The sequence below is a fragment of the Rhinoraja longicauda genome, chromosome 20 (genome assembly GCF_053455715.1).
Source record: "Rhinoraja longicauda isolate Sanriku21f chromosome 20, sRhiLon1.1, whole genome shotgun sequence".
NCBI lineage: Eukaryota > Metazoa > Chordata > Chondrichthyes > Rajiformes > Arhynchobatidae > Rhinoraja > Rhinoraja longicauda.
In genome coordinates, this window is record NC_135972.1 from 37,919,729 (window position 1) to 37,939,087 (window position 19,359).

Consider the following 19,359-nt stretch of genomic DNA (forward strand, 5'->3'; position numbering starts at 1 on the left):
ACGTACTGTAATTTAAACCAGTTCCATTCATCACCAACTGATGTGCCAACTGACCTACATGATTTCTGCCTGACAATAATTTGATTTTAAAATCCTCTTTCTTGCTTTCAAATTCTTCTCTTCACCCATGCCTCTCAAATTACTTCTAGATTTCCCCCTCCATCAGAATGATGCACATAGCATCTGACAAAACATTGTGCTTTTATTGGATCGTCACTTATTCTTCTAAAATCCAGAGAGACTAAATCCAAATTTCATCTGGCAATCCTTTTATCCCTGTGGTTTCACCAAGCCCAATATCTGTTCCACACTTTTGGCTTTTTTTTTAACATTTGGCTTTATAAAACTCTTCCAATATAATGTTATTTTTTCTTGTAGTCTTTCTTTGACACAATATCTTTAGGTCTGTTTAATAGCTTAATCTCATCAGTGCTACATAAAATCAAGGATAGGAACCTGCTCTTCAATCAGCACATCCCTAATATTGATGCATGAAAAGAATTTGATATTCTCAACTGTTTCCATAAACTTGTACTCACTTTTTCCAAGTGATAAGGCATGGGTTTTTTGAGCTATTAGTGAACTTACATATTTCTTCTATTTAATAACAGCAACCAGTTTATTTTTAGATAGATGCAATCTTTATACCGTAAAATATTGTTTTGTGGAATTACATTGTGCTTGCAAATGAGAGCTATGTGAAAGCATAGTAGTATTTGATGCAGAAGACTCAAGAAAATGTATATCTTTAAAATGCACTTGCTAATATTTATATTAATAATATACCCAAAATTTGTGATGGTGTTTGCATGAGTCACAAATTACATGACTATTCTACATCATGGCATTTTATCTTGTGATCTGGTGTTTTTTAAAAAATAAAGGTTCAGTACAAAACAAGAACAAAAGAAACGGAAAACTGCAGAAATGTTGTGTATGAAGAGCCGTAATCAACTTGAGAAAAAGGAATCCCAGTTTTATGAGGAAATGAAGGCAAAGCACGAATTAGAACTGACGATAAGAACCCTGGAGATAGAAAGGGAAACATTGATCACCAATCTGCAACAGGTTACCAGAATTAATAGATATATATATTAATAATTGTTAAATTTGTTACATTTCTTTCCATTGAAACAAGAGACTTTCATTTGCATAAAATGAAACCTTAGTGCCTAGACAATCTTCTCACTGGCACTGCAATGTTCCTCGATCTGCTTCTAATCCCTAAACTACTGTTCATGGAAACTATGCTTCAGGACAGTTTCACCTTCCAAAAGGATCTTCACACCCCCATTTTCTATTCACAATGAAAAAAAATTACTCCAACTAATATCCTAACACTCTCTTTAACAGTCTTGAATACTTTGCTGTCTTTTAGCTCCATGCCCTTCTTTCCCACTTTCCATATCATTTTAATTTTTAAATGTCCTTTGATGTAAAAAATAAATAATCCCACTGATATTTAAAGAATTTCTTGTCAGAAAGTTTAGCATTGAATTTGTGCTACTGAACGAGCAATCCAAAGGTGTCAGCAATGTTGAAAGTACCAAGATTTGTTCCCAGCCACTTGTAGGCAAAAATTGCTGGATCTTGTACAGATTTCTAAGTCTGAGGTAGTCTGTTGTTTTAATAAAATGTCACTTTATTAAACATCCTTAGCTGAATGAACAACAAAAAGAGTTGCAGAGACAATTCAACAAGGAGCAAGTATTACAAGAAGAAATCCTGAACAACAGCCTGCAAGGAAAGCAAGAGATAGAAGTGGAAGATAGTATGGCTGTAAAAAAGACAGAGGTATGTAAACAGCAAGCACAAAACATGGTGTCAGTTAAACCTTGAAGAAAGATCATTTATTTTGCTGAACAATATAGTTTTATGAACATAAATCTGCATCAAGTGAAAATCTGTAAGCAATGAATGAATGGCATTGTGAGGGTTGCTGTATTTGAGTTCCTAGTGCTGTGTTTTGAATGTCAAATGCTGAAACCTTGTCTCCAGAGTCTTCGGCAAGGTGGCGGAGCAGTGGAAAGGTAACATAAGGTAAGGTCTTTCTAATCTTCCCCTTTAGACTTATTTTAGTCAGGATGGCAGTTAGGGTAATCATATGCTCCTCCTGCAGGATGTAGGAAATCAGGAAAACCTCCAATGTTCCTGGTGACTACACCTGTGGGAAATGTGTCCTGCTGCAGCAACTGATTGACTGCTGGAGCTTTAGTTGGATGCACTCATAAACATCCATGATGTTGAGGGTATCATGGATAGGAGTTTCAATGAGGTGGTCATATCTAAAATGTAGATGGCAAGCAGGTTGGGTGACCATCTGCACTCTTTTCTCACAAAGGCAGAGAGAGTAGGAAGAGGGTGCAGGATTCCCCTATGGATATTCTCACTATCAACTACCATTTTGGAATTTTTTTTGGTGGGGGGGAGATAGCCTTTCAGAGGAGAGCAGCAGTAGCCTTGCCTGTGGCATAGCAGCTGACTGGTGAAGGATGGAAAGTGTGAGCAATTGTGATAGGAGACTTGACAGAGGGACAGGCAGACGATTCCGTGGCCACAAATGAGGAAACAGGATGGAATGTTGCCTCCTGTGTGTCAGGGTCAAGCATGTTGCCGAGCAGTTGCAGAAAATTATCAAGAGGGAGAGTGAGCACCCAGAGGTTGTACATATTGTTACCAACGACATGGGTAGAAAAGGGCACGGGTGGTAGAGCAGTAGAAACGAGATTGGAAATGCTGGTTAATACACAAAAAGGCACAAAGTGCTAGAGTAACTCAGTGGGTTAGGCAGCATCTCGAAATGATGTTTCGGATCAAGTCTGAAGAAGGGTCTCAACCTGAAACGTCACCTATCATTGTTCTCCATGGATATTGCCTGTCCTGCTGAGTTTCTCCAGCACTTTGTGTCCAGCAGGTAGGGATGCTGCTTCACACCATCAAAGACCCAGAATTGATCCTGACCTCAGGTGCTGTCTGTGTGGAGTTTGCATGTTCTTCCTGTGACTGTGTGGGTTTCCTTCAGCTGCAGTGGTTTCCCCTCACTTCACAAAGACATGTCAGCTTGTAGGTTAATTGGCCTGTGTGAAAATCTCATTAATGTGTAGGGAGTGGTTGAGAAAATGAGAGGACATAGAACTACTGTGAACAGGTGATTGATGGTTGGCGAGCATTCTGTGGGCCAAAGAGCCTGTTTCCATGTTGTATCTCTGCTGCATCTTTGATCTCTTAAAATGAATGAGGTCCTGCAGAGTAAGCAGAAGATTAAAAAGAAGGACCTCAAGGGAAATGATCTCTCGATTACTTCCAGTCCCCGGTGCTTGTAAGAGTAGGAAAGTGCAAGTAAATACAGCATGGAAACAGACCCTTCAGCCCACCGAGTCCACGCTAACCATTGATTACTCATGCACATTAGTTCTATGTTATTCCTCTTTCTCATCGACTCCCTACACACTACGATCAATTTCACAGGGGCCAATAAACCTACAACTCGCGCATCTTCGGGATGTAGGCGGAAACTGGAGCACCTGGAGGAAACGCACGCAGTCACAGGGAGAACATGCAAATTCTGCACAGACTGCACCCGAGGTCAGGATCGAATCTGGGTCTCTGGCGTTGTGAGGCAACAGCTCTATCAGCTGCCCAAGTAGTTCTATTACTTTAGAGTAGTTATGGAAACTATTCGTTCAAAAGTTTAAGTCCTAAATTATTGGGTAAGGCCTGTTTGGATGGTATTAGACAGGAATTTTCAGATGTTAATTGTGGGGACATTGCTTGCAGGTAAAGGGATGTCTGGTACGTTGAAGGCTTTTACATATTAAAAAAAGGAAATTTCAGCACCTGTTAGAATGAAGGGCAAGGCCGGCAGGTGTAGGGAGCACTGGATGATGAGATATTGAGGTTCTGGTCAAGAAAAAGGAGGAGGCATACTTCAGGCATAGGATCAAGTGTATCCTATGAGGAACATAGGGGTATAGGAGTACACTTAAGGGAAATCAGGAGGGCAAAAAAAGGAAGTGTGAGAAAGCTTTGGCAGCTGAGGTAAAGGAAAATCTAAGGAAATTCTACATGTATATTAAGGACAAAAGAGTAAGTAGGGAGAGAATAGGGCCCCTTGGAACAACAGGGTTGTCTATGTCTGAAGCCACAAGAGATGGGTAGGTGGTAAATTAATATTTCTCATGTGTTTACTGCGGAGAAAAATATGGAGACTGAGGAACCCAGGGAAGTTAGTAATGAAGTAGTCTTGAATAGACCCTATGTTGCAGAAGAGAGATGCTGGAGGTCTTAAAACACATTTGACGGCACTGGGTCTGTATTCGCTGGAGTTTAGAAGGATGAGGGGTGACCTCATTGAAACTTACCAAATCGTGAAACGCCTGGATAGAATGGATGTGGAGAGGATGTTTCCACAAGTGGGATAGTCTCAAGACCAGAGGCCATAGCCTCAGAATAAAAGGACGTACCTTTAGAAAGGAGATAAAGATGAATTTCTTTAGACAGAACATGGTAAATCTGTCTAATTCATTGCCACAGAAGAGTGTGGAGGCCAAATCAATGGATATTTGTAATTGATAAGTTCTTGATTAGTACGGGTGTCAGGGGTTATGGGGAGAAGGCAGGAGAATGGGGTTGAGAGGGAAAGATAGATCAGCCATGATTGAATGGCGGAGTAGACTTGATGTACCAAATGGCCTAATCCTGCTCCTGTAACTTATGAACATTGAGGTAGATTAATCCCTGAGACCAGATCAAATGTACTGCCTGTAGTATTTGTGTATGGCTTGGAGGTTGTGGGAAGCTAGGGAAGAAATCGCACGACTCTTGATAGAGATTTTTGTATCATCGATAGTCACGTGAGCTGCCACAATTCTGGAGGGTGACTCGTGTTGTGCCTCAATTTAAGAAAGGCTGCAGGGAAAAGGCTGGGAATTAGAGCTAAGGGGGTAGTTCAATTTATCTTATTGTGGCTCCTACACGTTGTTTTTAACTGCACTTTTTGTGTAGCTCTAACTTTAAAGCTGTAACAATATATTCTGCACTCTGGTAATTTTCTCAATGTACTGCCTGTAGTATTTGTGTATGGCTTGATTGCATTAATGTATAGTATGATTTGATTAGATAGCACACCAACAGAGGTTTATCACTAACTACATGTGCCAAAAATAAACCAATACCAGTAATGTTGCTTTCTGCATTGTCTTAAAATTGTAAGCATATAGTGCATTAAACTTTATTAAGCAGTTACAAACCAATTACAACAGATTTCGAAGACTGAATTTATAGCCATTAATATAATATTTGGAGCATTAACTTATGATTTTGTGCATTCATACACATGCAAATGCACAGATCACGTAATTAAATAATCAATCTGTGGATATATTGCCTTGTTATTGCCCTGTGTCAAAGAAGATTCCATATTTTATTGTTTCCACACCATTCTTTTGATTGTGCAAATCTTTGTTTTGAAGCCTCGTGCACAATGTGATAATAATTATCACGAAAAAGCTGGAATGCAACACAATTGTGCACTACAGGAAGAAGTTACTAAGCTCACATTTGACTTGCATTGTGTGCGTGAACGGAATCAAGAAGTACAGGAAAAGTATCTGGAGCAGATTGAGACGTTAAAAGCAAAGCTGGACGATGCAAAAAAAGACTTAAAATGTAATGAAGATACTCTAACTCAAAATGCTTTGCAGTATAATGGTCAACTGAATTCCATTAAAACTGAAGTTTCAATGTTAACTTCCAAACTTGAACTTGAGAAACAAAATAAAGATTATCTGGAGAATGAGAAGGAAGCTTTTCATTCACGTTTAATGGAAACAATTCAAGAATTAGAATGTATTCAGGAGGCTAAATCGGAACTCGAACGAATTCTGCAAAGGGAACGTGATGAACGGATCCGTTCAGATGAGAAAATGAACAATGAAATTTCTAATCTTCATGAAAGCAATAGCAACATGTCAAAGAGATTAAGTAAAGAAGAGGAAAAGGCCAATGATCTGGACAAACAACTTCATTGTGCAACACTTTCTTTTGCTGAGAAAAACCTTTTGCTAGAAAGTGCTCAGAGAGACTTGAAGCAATTTCAGATTCATTTAACTGATCAAGAACAAGTGAATAAAGTGCAAAAAGAACAGATAAGCAAATATGAGATTTGTAAGGTATCTTTGCAGGAGAGATTGGCCCAAGCCCATAGCGATATTACACTGTTACGTCAACAGCTTGAAGATGCACAAAATAAAGGTATCATGAAGGAAAAGGCAGTCGCTGATGTTCAGGACAGATTCAATGACATGTTTACTACACTTCGAGGAGATAGTGAGCACCGAATAAGTTTGATGGAAAAAAGAAATGAGGAGTTGTTGAGAATGAACATTGAACAAAGAGAACAAATGTGCAAGTTTGAAAATGAAAAAATTGGAAGAGAGGTAATGTGTTTAATATTTCAATGCGTGATTAAATTTTGTTTCTGTAATTCATATTTTCACTGTTTACCCCTTCTGGGTAAATTGAAAATAAAAGTTTTCCATGGTAAATTTTTGATAGAATAAGGGATAATGTACTATTTTAAAACAGTCGTTGTCTTTGTTTGGAACACTATGCTTTCATGTAGATCAAATGGTAGAGAGTCATCCAGCATGGAAACAGGCCCTTTGGCCCAACTTGCCCATGCCAACCAATATGCCCCATCCACACTAATTCCAGCTGCCTATATATGGCCCATATCCTTCTAAACCTATTCTATCCATGTACCTGTCCAAATATCTTTTAAATGTTGTTATCGTACCTGCCCCAAATACCTTCTCTGGCAGCTTGTTCCATGTGTGAAAAAGCTGCCCCTCAGGTTTCTATGAAAACGTTCCCCTCTCATAAACCTGTGACACTCATCAGAGTGAATCTGGTTCTTAATTCACTCACCCTATCTATTCCCCTCATGATCCTATACATACATAGATACATAGACAGTAGGTGCAGGAGTAGGCCATTCGGCCCTTCGAGCCAGCACTGCCATTCAATGTAATCATGGCTGATCATCCACAATCCTGTCTTCTGCCCATATCCCTTGATTCTGTTAGCCCTAAGAGCTCTATCTAACTCTCGTTTGAATGCATCCAGTGAATCGGCCTCCACTGCCTTCTGAGGCAGAGAATTCCACAAATTCACAACTCTCTGTGTGAAAAGATTTTTCCTCATCTGTTTTAAATGGCCTACCCCTTATTCTTAAACTGTGGCCCCTGGTTCTGGACTCCCCCAACACCGGGAATATGTTTACTGCATCTTGCTTGTCCAATCCCTTAATAATTTTATATGTTTCTATAAGATCCCCTCTTGTCCTTCTAAATTCTAGTGAAAGAAAGCCCAGTCTTTCATCATATGACAATCCCGGCATCCCGGGAATTAACCTCGTGAACCTACGCTGCACTACCTCAATAGCAAGAATATCCTTCCTCAAATTAGGAGACCAAAACTGCAAACAATACTCCAGGTGTGGTCTCACCAGGGCCCTGTATAAGGAAGGACCCCTTTGCTCCTGTACTCAACTCCTCCCTTTATGAAGGCCAACATGCCAATAGCTTTCTTCACTGCCTGTTGTACCTGTATGCTTACTTTCAGTGACTGATGTACTAGGACACCCAGGTCTCGTTGTACTTCCCCTTTTCCTAACCTGACACCATTCAGATAATAATCTGCCTTCCCGTTCTTGCCTCCAAAGTGGATAATCTCACATTTATCCACATTATACTGCATCTGCCCACTCACCTAACCTGTCCAAGTCTGTCTGCATCCTCATAGCATCCTCTTCACAGTTCACACTGCCACCCAACTTTGTTTTATCTGCAAATTTGCTGATGTTACTTTTAATTCCTTCATCTAAATCATTAATGTATATTGTAAATAGCTGCGGTCCCAGCGCCGAGCCTTGCGGTACCCCACTAGTCACCGCCTGCCAATCTGAAAGGGACCCGTTAATCCCTACGCTTTGTTTCCTGTCTGCCAACCAATTTTCTATCCATGTCAGTACCCTACCCCCAATACCATGTGCTCTAATTTTGCCCACTAATCTGTGTGGGACCTTATCAAAGGCTTTCTGAAAGTCTAGGTACACTACATCCACTGGCTCTCCCTTGTCCATTTTACTTGTTACATCCTCAAAAAAATTCCAGAAGATTTGTCAAGCATGATTTCCCCTTCGTAAATCCATGCTGATTTGGACTGATCCTGTTACTGCTATCCAAATGTTCCGCAATTACATCTTTGATAATCGATTCCAGCATCTTCCCCACCACTGATGTCCGGCTAACTGGTCTATAATTCCCTGCTTTCTCTCTCCCTCCTTTCTTGAAAAGTGGGATATCATTAGCTACCCTTCAATCCACAGGAACTGATCCAGAATCTATAGAACATTGGTAAATGATCACCAATGCTTCCACGATTTCTAGAGCCACCTCCTTGAGTACCCTGGGATGCAGACCATCAGGCCCTGGGGATTTATCAGCCTTCAGTCACATCAGTCTACCCAACACCATTTCCTGCCTAATGTGAATTTCCTTCAGTTGCTCCGTCACCCTAGGTCCTCGGTCCCCTAGTACATCTGGGAGATTGTTTGTGTCTTCCTTAGTGAAGGCAGAACTAAAGTACCTGTCCAACTCGTCTGCCCTTTCCTTGTTCCCCATAATAAATTCACCTGCTTCTGTCTTCAAGGGTCCCACATTTGGCTTAACTATTTTTTTTCTCTTCACATACCTAAAAAAGCTTTTACTATCCTCCTTTATATTCTTGGCTAGCTTACCTTCATACTTCATCTTTTCTCCCGGTATTGCCTTTTTAAGTCACCTTGAGTTCCCTTATCAAATCCGTTTCATTACACAACACTAATTCCAGAATTGCCTTCTTCCTGGTAGGCTCTAGTACAAGCTGCTCTAAGAATCCATCTCAGAGGCACTCTACAATCTCCCTTTCTTGGGGTCCAGTACCAATCTGATTTTCCCAGTCTACCTGCACGTTAAAATCTCCCATAACTGCCGTAGCATTAACTTTGTTAAATGCTAATTTTAACTCCTGATGCAACCTGCACCCTATCTCCAGGCTACTGTTTGGGGGCCTGTAGATAACTCCCATTAGGGTCTTTTTACCCTAGAATTTCTCAGTTCTATCCACAATGACTCGACATCTGATTCTGTGTCACCCCTTGCAAGGGACTGAATTTCATTCCTTACCAACAGAGCCACCCCACCCCCTCTGCCCACCTGTCTGTCTTTTCGATAGGACATATACCCCTGAATATTCAGTTCCCAGCTCCGATCCTCTTGCAGCCATGTCTCTGGAATTCCCACAACATCATACTTACCAATTTCTAACGGAGCCTCAAGCTCATCGACTTTATTTCTTAAACTTCTCGCATTCATATATAACACTTTTAATTCGGTATTCACCTCCCCTCTCACACCGGTTCCTATTTCACCTGACCTTACTCTCTTATCCCTTCTTGAACTTTCCGTCCCATTAATTCGGGTGTCCTTCGTAACTTTTCCTGTACTCTCTTCCCCTTTAATTCCATCTTATACTCCCAATTTGTCAACTCCTTTCCACCCCCCCACCGCTATTTAGTTTAAACCCACCCGTGCAGCACTAGCAAACCTGCCTGCCAGTATGTTGGTCCCCTTCCAGTTAAGGTGTAAGCCGTCCCTTTTGTACAGGTCATCCCTAACCCAGATGAGATCCCAGTTATCTATAAATCTAAATCCCTGCTCCCTGCAGATCACACCCTCAGCCACACATTCAGGTCCCCAATCTCCCTGTTCCTGCCCTCACCAGCACAAGGTACTGGAAGCAATCCAGAGATAACCACCCTAGAAGTCCTGGTTTTCAGCCTTCTTCCTAACTCTCTATACTCACGTTGTAGAACCTCCCTCTTTTTCCCGACGTCGTTTTTGCCCACATGCACAACCACTTCCGACTGCTCACCCTCCCTCTTGAGGATGTTCTGAAGTCGGTCTGAGACATTTTGAACCCTGACACCAGGGAGGCAACATACCATCCTCGAGCCTCGCCCTCCGCCACAGAATCTCCTGTCCGCACCTCAGACAATGGAATCACCCACCATTATATGATCACCCCTCATCCCCCTGCGCTCCAAGGAATAAAGTCCTAGCCTGCCCAATCTCTCCCTATAGCTCAGGCCCTTGTCCCGGCAACATCCTTGTGAATCTTCTCTGTACTCTTTGGAGATTAACAACATCTTTCCTATTAGCAGACTGACCAAAACTGAACAAAATATTGCTAATGCGGGCTCACCGACGTCTTGTACAACTATACATAACATCCCAACTTCTACACTCAATACCTTAACTGATGAAAGCCAATGTACCGAAAGCTTTCTTGACCACTGTGTCTACCTGTGACGCCACTTTCAAGGAACTATGTAACTGCACTCCTAGATCCTTCTGCTTTACAACATCTGCAGGGTCCTACCATTCACTACCATTCACTATGAATGTCCTGCCCTGGTTTGACTTCCCAAAATGCAACACCTCACATTAGCTGTTCCTCAGCCCACCTGCCCAACTGAACAAGATCCTGCTGTAATGATGGGAGGAAAAGAAAATAGCAAATAGGGAAATTGAATTGCAATGAGAATCTTGATGAGTTTCTCTCTCCATATATGTTTTAACTTTTGTTCCACTGTTTTATTTTAACTGTTCTAATTTTAATATCAGGTGATGTGGTAATTCATAAACTAGAAATGGAAAGTAAGAAATTACATAGGGCTTCCTTCGTCTCCCAAAACATTTTACTGCTAAAGGATGTAAACAAAGTACCTATTAATATTGTACACTAATAGCATATAATATTTATTTTTCTGAAATTCGGCAAATAATCTTCAGTGTGGCCATGGAGAAAATGTGTGTCGTTCTTCGAAACGTGCAATGTGATTTGTTTCACCCATAAAAATTACCATTTTGGGATGGAGGCAGTGCTGGTTGTCAGTGTCAAAACTATACTTAAACATATAGTTTTATACTCAGTCGTGAGAGTACGACCACTTTCCTCCCTACATTTTCTCCCAAAGCCTCTAATCTCCACTTCATTCCCGTTTAAAACCATCCATAACACTCGGACTTCAACTAAACTTTTGAACAGCTCTCCTAATATCTTCTAAAAATATCGTTTCTGCTTTTATCTGATTAAATCTCTGTGAAGCATTTTGAAACAGTTCCCATTATTAATGGTGAAATATAATTATAATATCTTTGGTAACGTTCTCTTTTAGGCTACATTGAGGCAGCTTCAACAGGACCTTGCTGATTCACTGAAAAAACTTTCAATGTCAGAGGCCTCTTTGGAGGTAATCACACGCTCCCGCAATGAAATGGAGGATGAAAAATCACATTTACAGAAGCAGTTGGAGAAATTGAAAGTTAAGGTAAATATGGAGCTTATGAATCTGTGATATAAATTAAATGTAAAATATTATTTCTGCAATGGAGGGACTGAGTTGCTCATCAAAACAGTAAAAATGAAAATACCTAACTTGTGACAATGTGGGATCATTTGTAACTCATTCTTATCATTACACTGAATACCATTAAATATGTTATGTTGAATTAGGCCGTGCCATTTATTGTATTTGCGTAACACAAGGTTTCTCGCATCCTTCCACACCTAATTTTACCTCTGTCGAACTTTACCTCTTCCTATATTTCCTTCAGTTAATCTGTATGATAAATAAGGTTGTTGTTTTTCAATTCCCCATGTGATTTCTTGATAATCTTAAATTCAAAGCCTATTTAGAGAAATGCCATCCTTTTTCAACTTGTTCATCTTTTCTGCAGAGATATAAACATCCAATAAATTCAATGTTAGACCATAGTGTTACGCATTCCTCTGAAATTATACGTTCAATCTTTTGGTAATGATGCATTTTGGTGATCTTTTTAAATTGACAATTGCTGATGAGTTAATAATATGAGGAAGTATAAAGGATGCTTTGCCTCTGATGAAAGATTAAATTTAACAATAAAAGAATGTTTTCCTGTAACAATGCCACTTGTAAAGTCATATCAAGACAATGTTTCGTATTGTGCTTTTAACAGTTAACCCAGATACTGGACTTGCCTCCGCAATTGATAGGTAATCCAAAAATGTGGTACAAAACATGGTTGCAGCATTTTCTGTGGGAAATCCAGTAGGTCTTCGCTACCTGTCTGGTTGTGTAATGGCTTTCACTTAAATACATATTTTGAACATTTTTTTCTTTGTTAAAAAAAAACTTATTTTGGATTATTTCATTAAATAATAATTCTCTGCCTCACAGTTACAGGAGACTCAAGACAAAAACATGCAGTTAGAGAGGAATATCCACCAATTGGAGAATGCTCTGGATGATAAAGAACGCAATCTGATTGCAAATTCGTGGAAAATTCAAGAAGCTGTTTTAGCCTCTTCGCAAAGGACGGAGGCTACAAAGCAACTCGAAGAACATATTCAACGGTAGTTAATAGCAATTAGAACTTTGTAATTAAAATTAGTAAAACAAATAATGAAAGGTAGTTTTGTGACCTATTCAAAGGTAGTTATTAACTATTGGAACTTTGTCAATAAAATGAGTGGAAAAATATAAGTAAAGATCTGCATATGACTACACTGTTCAATCTGATAAACAGTGCTTGTCCAAGAGATTTCATTTTGTGCACAATGGGTCCTCTGGTTCAAGTTTGCAGTCATTTTGAGAATGTGACCTGTTGCAAAATCATCGGTGAATCATTGAAACCTCCCACGCACCAGCACAAATTAGGGCACCACTTTAAAGCATCATTTTAAAAGATATACTTTGCAATAATTTTTATTCCTTGATATATATAATAAGTGTAGTCAGTGAATGTTTTGTATCGCAAAATAAGTATTTGTAATCAGTGCCCAGTGAACACAGGTGGATTGATTTCCTGGTAAATTAAAATGTTTCAAAAATTACCTTTGAAGTGCCATTATGAAAATGTCTCTTCAAACACTTGCGTATAGGCACAAGTTGTAGAAATTTACGTTGTTTTAATCTGGGGATGTTATCATTTATTGATGGGCCAATTTATAGTAAATAATTTTTTTTAATTAGACCCCAAAATTAACAATAATATTCAGCAAAATTCATTTTCTTAAAGAAAACATGAACTTTAAAATTTATGCATCTTTTAACGTGGTGAATGAATATATATCAATTTGAGTCATAGAGTCTGATATCACAGAAACAGGACCTTCAGCACAATTCTATGCCAGCCAAGATACTCCATCTAAGTTAGTCCCATTTGGCCCATATCCCTCTGAACTTTTCTTATCCGTGTACTTGCCCAAATGTTGTTGAAATGTTATTGTAACTCCTTCATGCAGCTCGTTCCATATATTCACCACCCTCTGTGAAAAAGTTGCCCGTAAAGTTTCTAATCTCCTGTCACCTTAACCCTATGCTCACTAGCTCTGTTTAAACCTTCAGCTTAATGGCATCTTTCCTATGACAGGGTAACCAACACTGAACACAATATTCTAAGTGTGGTCCCCTGAGGCCGACTATAACATAACATCCTAACTTCTGTGTAAGAAGGAATTGCATATGCTGGTTTAAACCAAAGATAGACACAAAAAACTGGAGTAACTCCCAACTTCTGTATTCAATTCTGTGACTGATGAAGGACATTGTGCCAAAAGCCTTCTTCACCACCTTATCTGCCTGTGACACTACTTTCAGGGAACTATGTACTTGTATTCCTAAGTCCCTCTGCTCTATAACACTCCCCAGGGCTCTACCATTCACCTGGAAGGTCCCACTCTGATATAACATCGCAAAATGCAACATCTCACACTTGTCTGAATTAAACTCCATGAGTTGGCTCGTGAATTGTTTGAAATATTTTGTTGCATTAATGTCACAATAGAAGCATAACTGTATCCAGTTCATTAGTTCTCTCTGGATTGAATGTCATTATCCTGAAAAAAATTAAGAACTGATCAAAAAGTGAGTTTATATCATTCCTTCTTACTGTTTCAGGTTAGAGATAGAGAATGCAAAATTAGATGCTGTTGCAAAACAGCAGACAAATAAATTTGAGTTGATGGAGAAGGAACTTCATGAGACCGAGTCAGTAAGTATAAATGTACATATTGGATGTCTTTTCTCAGAATGATTTTCTGCAAGTACATGTTTGCTGATTCTTGTGGGTTATTTGAACTGCTCTGTTGCATTAATGTTGCAATGGAAGTATTTTGATAATTAGAGTTATTGGATATGAAAATATTTAAACTTTCTTAAGTACTAATTTCAATCTGTTTCTGAAGAGTTCATGTTATAGAAAGCTGAATTTTGTGGGCTGTTTATATATCCTTTCTGTATGAGTTTAAATGTCATGAGCACCCACCTATCTATTATAAGATATCTTTTAGCCATGTGTTGACCCTTCATAAGCAAAAGAACCATGAAGTTAGAAATCATAAGAAGAATACTGAGAAATTAGTGAATGGCTGAAGAATTTGATGTTTGAGATTAGTCCTCAGGCAGGTCCTAGAGGAGCACCACTGATTTAAATATTAGGTAGACACGAGGAACTGCAGATGCTGGTTTATAGAGAAAGACAAGGTTCTGGAGTAACTCAGCAGGTCAGGCTGCATCTCTGGAGGACATGGATAGGTGATGTTTCGAGAGGAAATGTTCTTCAGGCTATTTGTAGTGGGGGGGGGTGAATGCTGGAAAAGAGGTGGAAACAAGACAAAGGCTGGCAAGTGATAGGTGGATACAGGTGAAGGGGGGTTTGTTTGGCAGATGAGTGGAGCCAGAGGTGAAAAGACAAAAAGTTGTAAGATTAAGGAGTGAAGTAAAATGTGAAGCCAGCCAAAGGGATATAGGTGCAAGGGGAAAGGGGGTGGGACAGTGGGAGAAATAGGTGTGCGTCTGAATGGGGCACAGGGATGAGAGGGGGTGGGAAGGGAATGGGTGGGGATGGGTTGTTACCTAAAATTGGAGAATTCAATATTCATACCATTGAGGTGTGAGTTACCCAAGCAAAACATGATGCTGTTCCTCCAGTTTACATGTGGCCTCACTGGAAATCGTGGGGGCTCAGGACAGACATCGGTATGGGTAGGGAAGTTAAAAGGGTTAGCAACTGGCAGACCAGGTGCAAGTGTCCAGGAAAACGGTCATTTAGTCTATGCTTGGTTTCACTGATGTAAAGGAAGCCAATGAGGTTAGAGGAGTCTGATCAGAACCTCTGTCTCACCTGGAAGGGCTGCTGGGATCCCTGAATAGATGTGAGGGATGGAGGTGTAGGGCGAAGGTAACATCTCCCGTGGTTTCAGGGGAAATAACTCGGGGAGATAGTGGTTCAGATTGGAAGAGAAGATTTAATCAAGGAGTTTCGGAGGGAGTGGTTTCCGCAGAAAGGAGTGGGGAGTGGGGGTGGGATCACATTAAAGGTGGCGGAAATGTCGGAGAGAGATGTGTTGGATGTTGAGGCTGGTGAGGTGAAAGATAAGGACCAGGCAAATTCAATCCTTGTTCTGAAGATAGACACAAAACCCTGGAGTAACTCAGCGGGACAGGCAGCATTTCTGGAGAGAAGGAATGCGTGACGTTTTGGGTCGACACCCTTCAGACTGAAAATCACGGGACAGGGGAAACGAGAGATATAGATGATGATATTATTATTATTTTATTTTATTTATTTATTTATTTTTCCGGTCAATACAACAGGTTGACCATACAGTTGTGAAGGTTAAATAGTGCAAAATGATTGTATCAAAAATAAAACAATATAATCACATATGATATTTTCTGACCGAAAAAAAAAGTGTAGGCAGAAGCCAAAGCTTATTATGCCTACCCTTAATACTTAACAAAATATAATTTTAAAAAACACAACATCATAAGTCAGAAGCAGATAAACAAAACATAGAAAGAAACACAATATAGTCAAGAACCATCATTTCTGTCATGTCAGTCATTTCTCAGTGCTGATCACATATTTTGTATCTTTCAAATATAATATTTTTGAACATTTTCTTGAATTTACACATATTACTACACTCTTTTAATTCATTGTTGCAACTATTCCATAAATTGACCCCTTTAACAGTCACACATCTATTTTTCACATTTGTTCTTACCCTCATTTTTTCAAATATATAATTACCCCTGAGTGGATACCTGCTCTTCCTCACTGAAAACATACCTTGGATACAGTCAGGAAGTGTTCTTTTTTTTGCGCTAAACATTATTTGGAGAGTTTTAAAGTCTACTAGGTCCATAAATTTTAAGGCATATGATTTCATAAATGATGGGTTCGTTGGGTCATTATAACCAGCCTTATTGACAATTCTTCTAGCTCTTGCAATCTAAAGATTGAATTAGTGCTCGTTTTGTAGGTGTTTCCCCATACTTCCACACAGCATGTAATATATGGAGAAATAATGAACAATTAATGAAAGATATGCAAAAAAGTAATGATGATAAATGAATCAGGCCATTGTTAGCTCTTTGTTGGGTGAAAACAAGAAGTTGGTGCAACTTGGGTGGGGGAGGGATAGAGAGAGAGAGGGAATGCTGGGGTTACTTGAAGTGAGAGAAATCAATATTCATACCACTGGGCTGGAAGCTGCCCAAGCGAAATATGAAATGTTCTTCCTCTAATGGAGGAGACCTAGGACAGAAAGGTCAGTGTGCGCATTGGAAGGAGAATTAAAGTGTTTAGCAACCAGATCAGGTTGGTTCAGACAGACTAGCGAAGGAACAGCATCTCATATTTCGCTTGGCAGCTTTTTATTATTCCTGAAAACTGCAGATTCCCACACTTCTCATTGTTAAAATATGCCTTTTTTCATAATGATATTGTTATCATTGGATATGTAAATCAAATGACTGTGTACTTCATGAAAAATATTTGCTGTTTTAGGATTGTTGATCTCATAATTCCAATTTCATTTAAACCTCAAAGGCCGGTCTCAGCTTGGCTGTTAGAGGTGCAGCTTGTAATTCCATCTACTATCTACTATCCATCATTCCATCTACTATCCATTGCTGTGTTGGCAATCAACAATAGTAACAATAGATACTAGATAGTCAAGTCTATAAAATGTCAACCCCACACTATCCCAACATCTTGTTAAATTTAAGATACCCTCTCTTCAGCCTTGCCAAATAATTGCCCATTCTTGCAGTACTGTTTTATCCTCAGTAGATGGTAATGTTGCACTGTTTACAATGATTAGTGAATGTATTGAATCTGCTGTCCTTTGAAGAAAAGCCAAGCACATTTTTGGAAAAAGGGACTTCTATCAAATTGTTTCATTTCGGAAACAGAATTGAAGGTTTGCCCTGCTAAAACTCATGTAAATTGAAGAGTACAGTGGTTTAAGCAATGATCAAGGAAATTGTTTATTAAGTCAACATCAAGGCGGCATGGTGACGTAGCGGTAAAGTTGCTGCCTTAAAGTGCCAGGGACTGACTACGGGTGCTGTCTGTATGAAGTTTGGACGTTCTCCCCATGATCGGCGTGGGTTTTCTCTGGGGGCTCCGGTTTCCTCCCACACTCCAAAGATGTACAGGTTTATACAGTGCCCTCCATAATGTTTGGGACAAAGACCCATCATTTATTTATTTGCCTCTAATCCACAATTTGAGATTTGTAATAGAAAAAATGGTTGAAGTGCACATTGTCAGATTTTAATAAAGGCCATTTTTACACATTTTGGTTTCACCATGTAGAAATTACAGCAGTGTTTATATATAGTCCCCCCATTTCAGGGTTCCATAATGTTTGGGACACATCAATGTCATGTGAATGAAAGTATTCATGTGGTATTTTCATTTTTCAGCATCACAGAACTAAATCAAATCTATATTTTTGTTTTGTGCTTCAAATATTAGTGGTTTTATAAGAATATGGACTTGCTTCTGTATATTACCGTGCTTACAATGTTCTAAATACTGCTTTGAAGGTTGCTTAACTATTTATTAAATGATTTACGGATCAAAATTTCACTTACAATTGATCCTATAAATCAAAGATAATTCAAGAAGATCATAAGACAAAGAAAGTTGTGATGGTTTTGGAATCCTCAAACAAATCTTCGATCCAGATGTGCTGGACCAAATCACTTCCTCCTCTGGTTTAAACCTATAGTACATTTCTACTTAAGATGAATAATTACACCTTCATTTGCAATAATCATATTCATCTTTGATTCAAAAATTCCAAATTGTGTTGTCATTCAATCAGCTTGATACGTTAATTAATTTAGATGATTAATTGGATGATACTGAGAACTTACTTTGAACCCTTTTATCATGTAGGGGTGGTTTTTACTCCCACAGGGATTATTATCATGCAGAAAATTGATGTGATGTTATTCCCATAGGTACGTGTTCGTCTAGAAGACTTAATAACAAGTTTGCAAGGGGTAAAGATTAACTTGGAGGATCAACTCAGTCAAGAGGTTTGATATTTCCATAACTTAGCAGAATTAACATGGTGCTCCTATTCCAAAAAAAAGCAGCCGTACACATTATTTTCACTTTATTGAAAAAAAACAATCAAACCTATTTTGTTAACAGAAACATTTGTTAAATCTTGCATTGTACAGTTGTGCCTTAATTAGTGCACGATAAAAATAATTTCAACTAACAGAAAATGTCTAATGAAATATTTAGATTTTATAGTACAAATGGTTTCACAATATCATATTGCATTAGTGACCACGTAAATGCAGGAAATCAATTACATGTAATGAACTGAAGATAAAGCTATATAGGGATAACATTTTATTTTGGTTATTAAACCAATTTTATCTTTTTGTTTAGCTACAAAAGCAAGTGACATTGTCACAAAATGCTAAAGATTCACATCAGCTATGGGAAGAAGAACTGAAATCTCGATCTAAGCTTGGACTTCGTGTTTTTCAGTTGGATAAAGAAAAGAATGACCTAGCAGACCAGGTAGTAAAAACAAAATGATCCATATAGTTGTATGTTTTTACGTATTTTTGTGGTATAATTCCTATCTTTTTTAATTACTTATGGAATGAGGACATTGGTGGGATGGCCAGCATTTACTGCCGATCTTAATTGTCCTTCAGAATGTGTTGATATGCTAATGTCTTGAGCCTCTGTAATGGTGAAATAAATTTCTCACCATGGTTGGATGGAGAATTTGATTTTGATCCAGTGGTGATGAAGAGATCGTGCTGAATTTCTTAGTCAGAACAACATGCATCTTGGAGAGTAATCTGTCACTGCTGCTGCTGACCTGGTTAGCAGTAGATATCGCAGGTCTGGAAGGTGCTGTCAAATGAACTTTCAATGCTGTAGT

The 19,359-nt window shown here is 39.0% G+C and overlaps 1 protein-coding gene across 4 annotated transcripts in view; it reads left to right on the forward strand.

The window, feature by feature from the left end:
• ankrd26 (ankyrin repeat domain 26) overlaps positions 1–19,359 on the forward strand; it is a 120,880-nt gene that overhangs the window by 86,703 nt on the left and 14,818 nt on the right. For all 4 annotated transcript variants that reach the window (XM_078417422.1, XM_078417424.1, XM_078417423.1 and 1 more), the window contains 8 exons: positions 885–1,068; positions 1,660–1,794; positions 5,472–6,437; positions 11,282–11,434; positions 12,326–12,501; positions 14,048–14,141; positions 18,410–18,487; positions 18,852–18,986. In XM_078417422.1, coding sequence (XP_078273548.1) covers positions 885–1,068; positions 1,660–1,794; positions 5,472–6,437; positions 11,282–11,434; positions 12,326–12,501; positions 14,048–14,141; positions 18,410–18,487; positions 18,852–18,986 — 1,921 coding nt within the window. The remainder of the gene's footprint in view (positions 1–884; positions 1,069–1,659; positions 1,795–5,471; positions 6,438–11,281; positions 11,435–12,325; positions 12,502–14,047; positions 14,142–18,409; positions 18,488–18,851; positions 18,987–19,359) is intronic.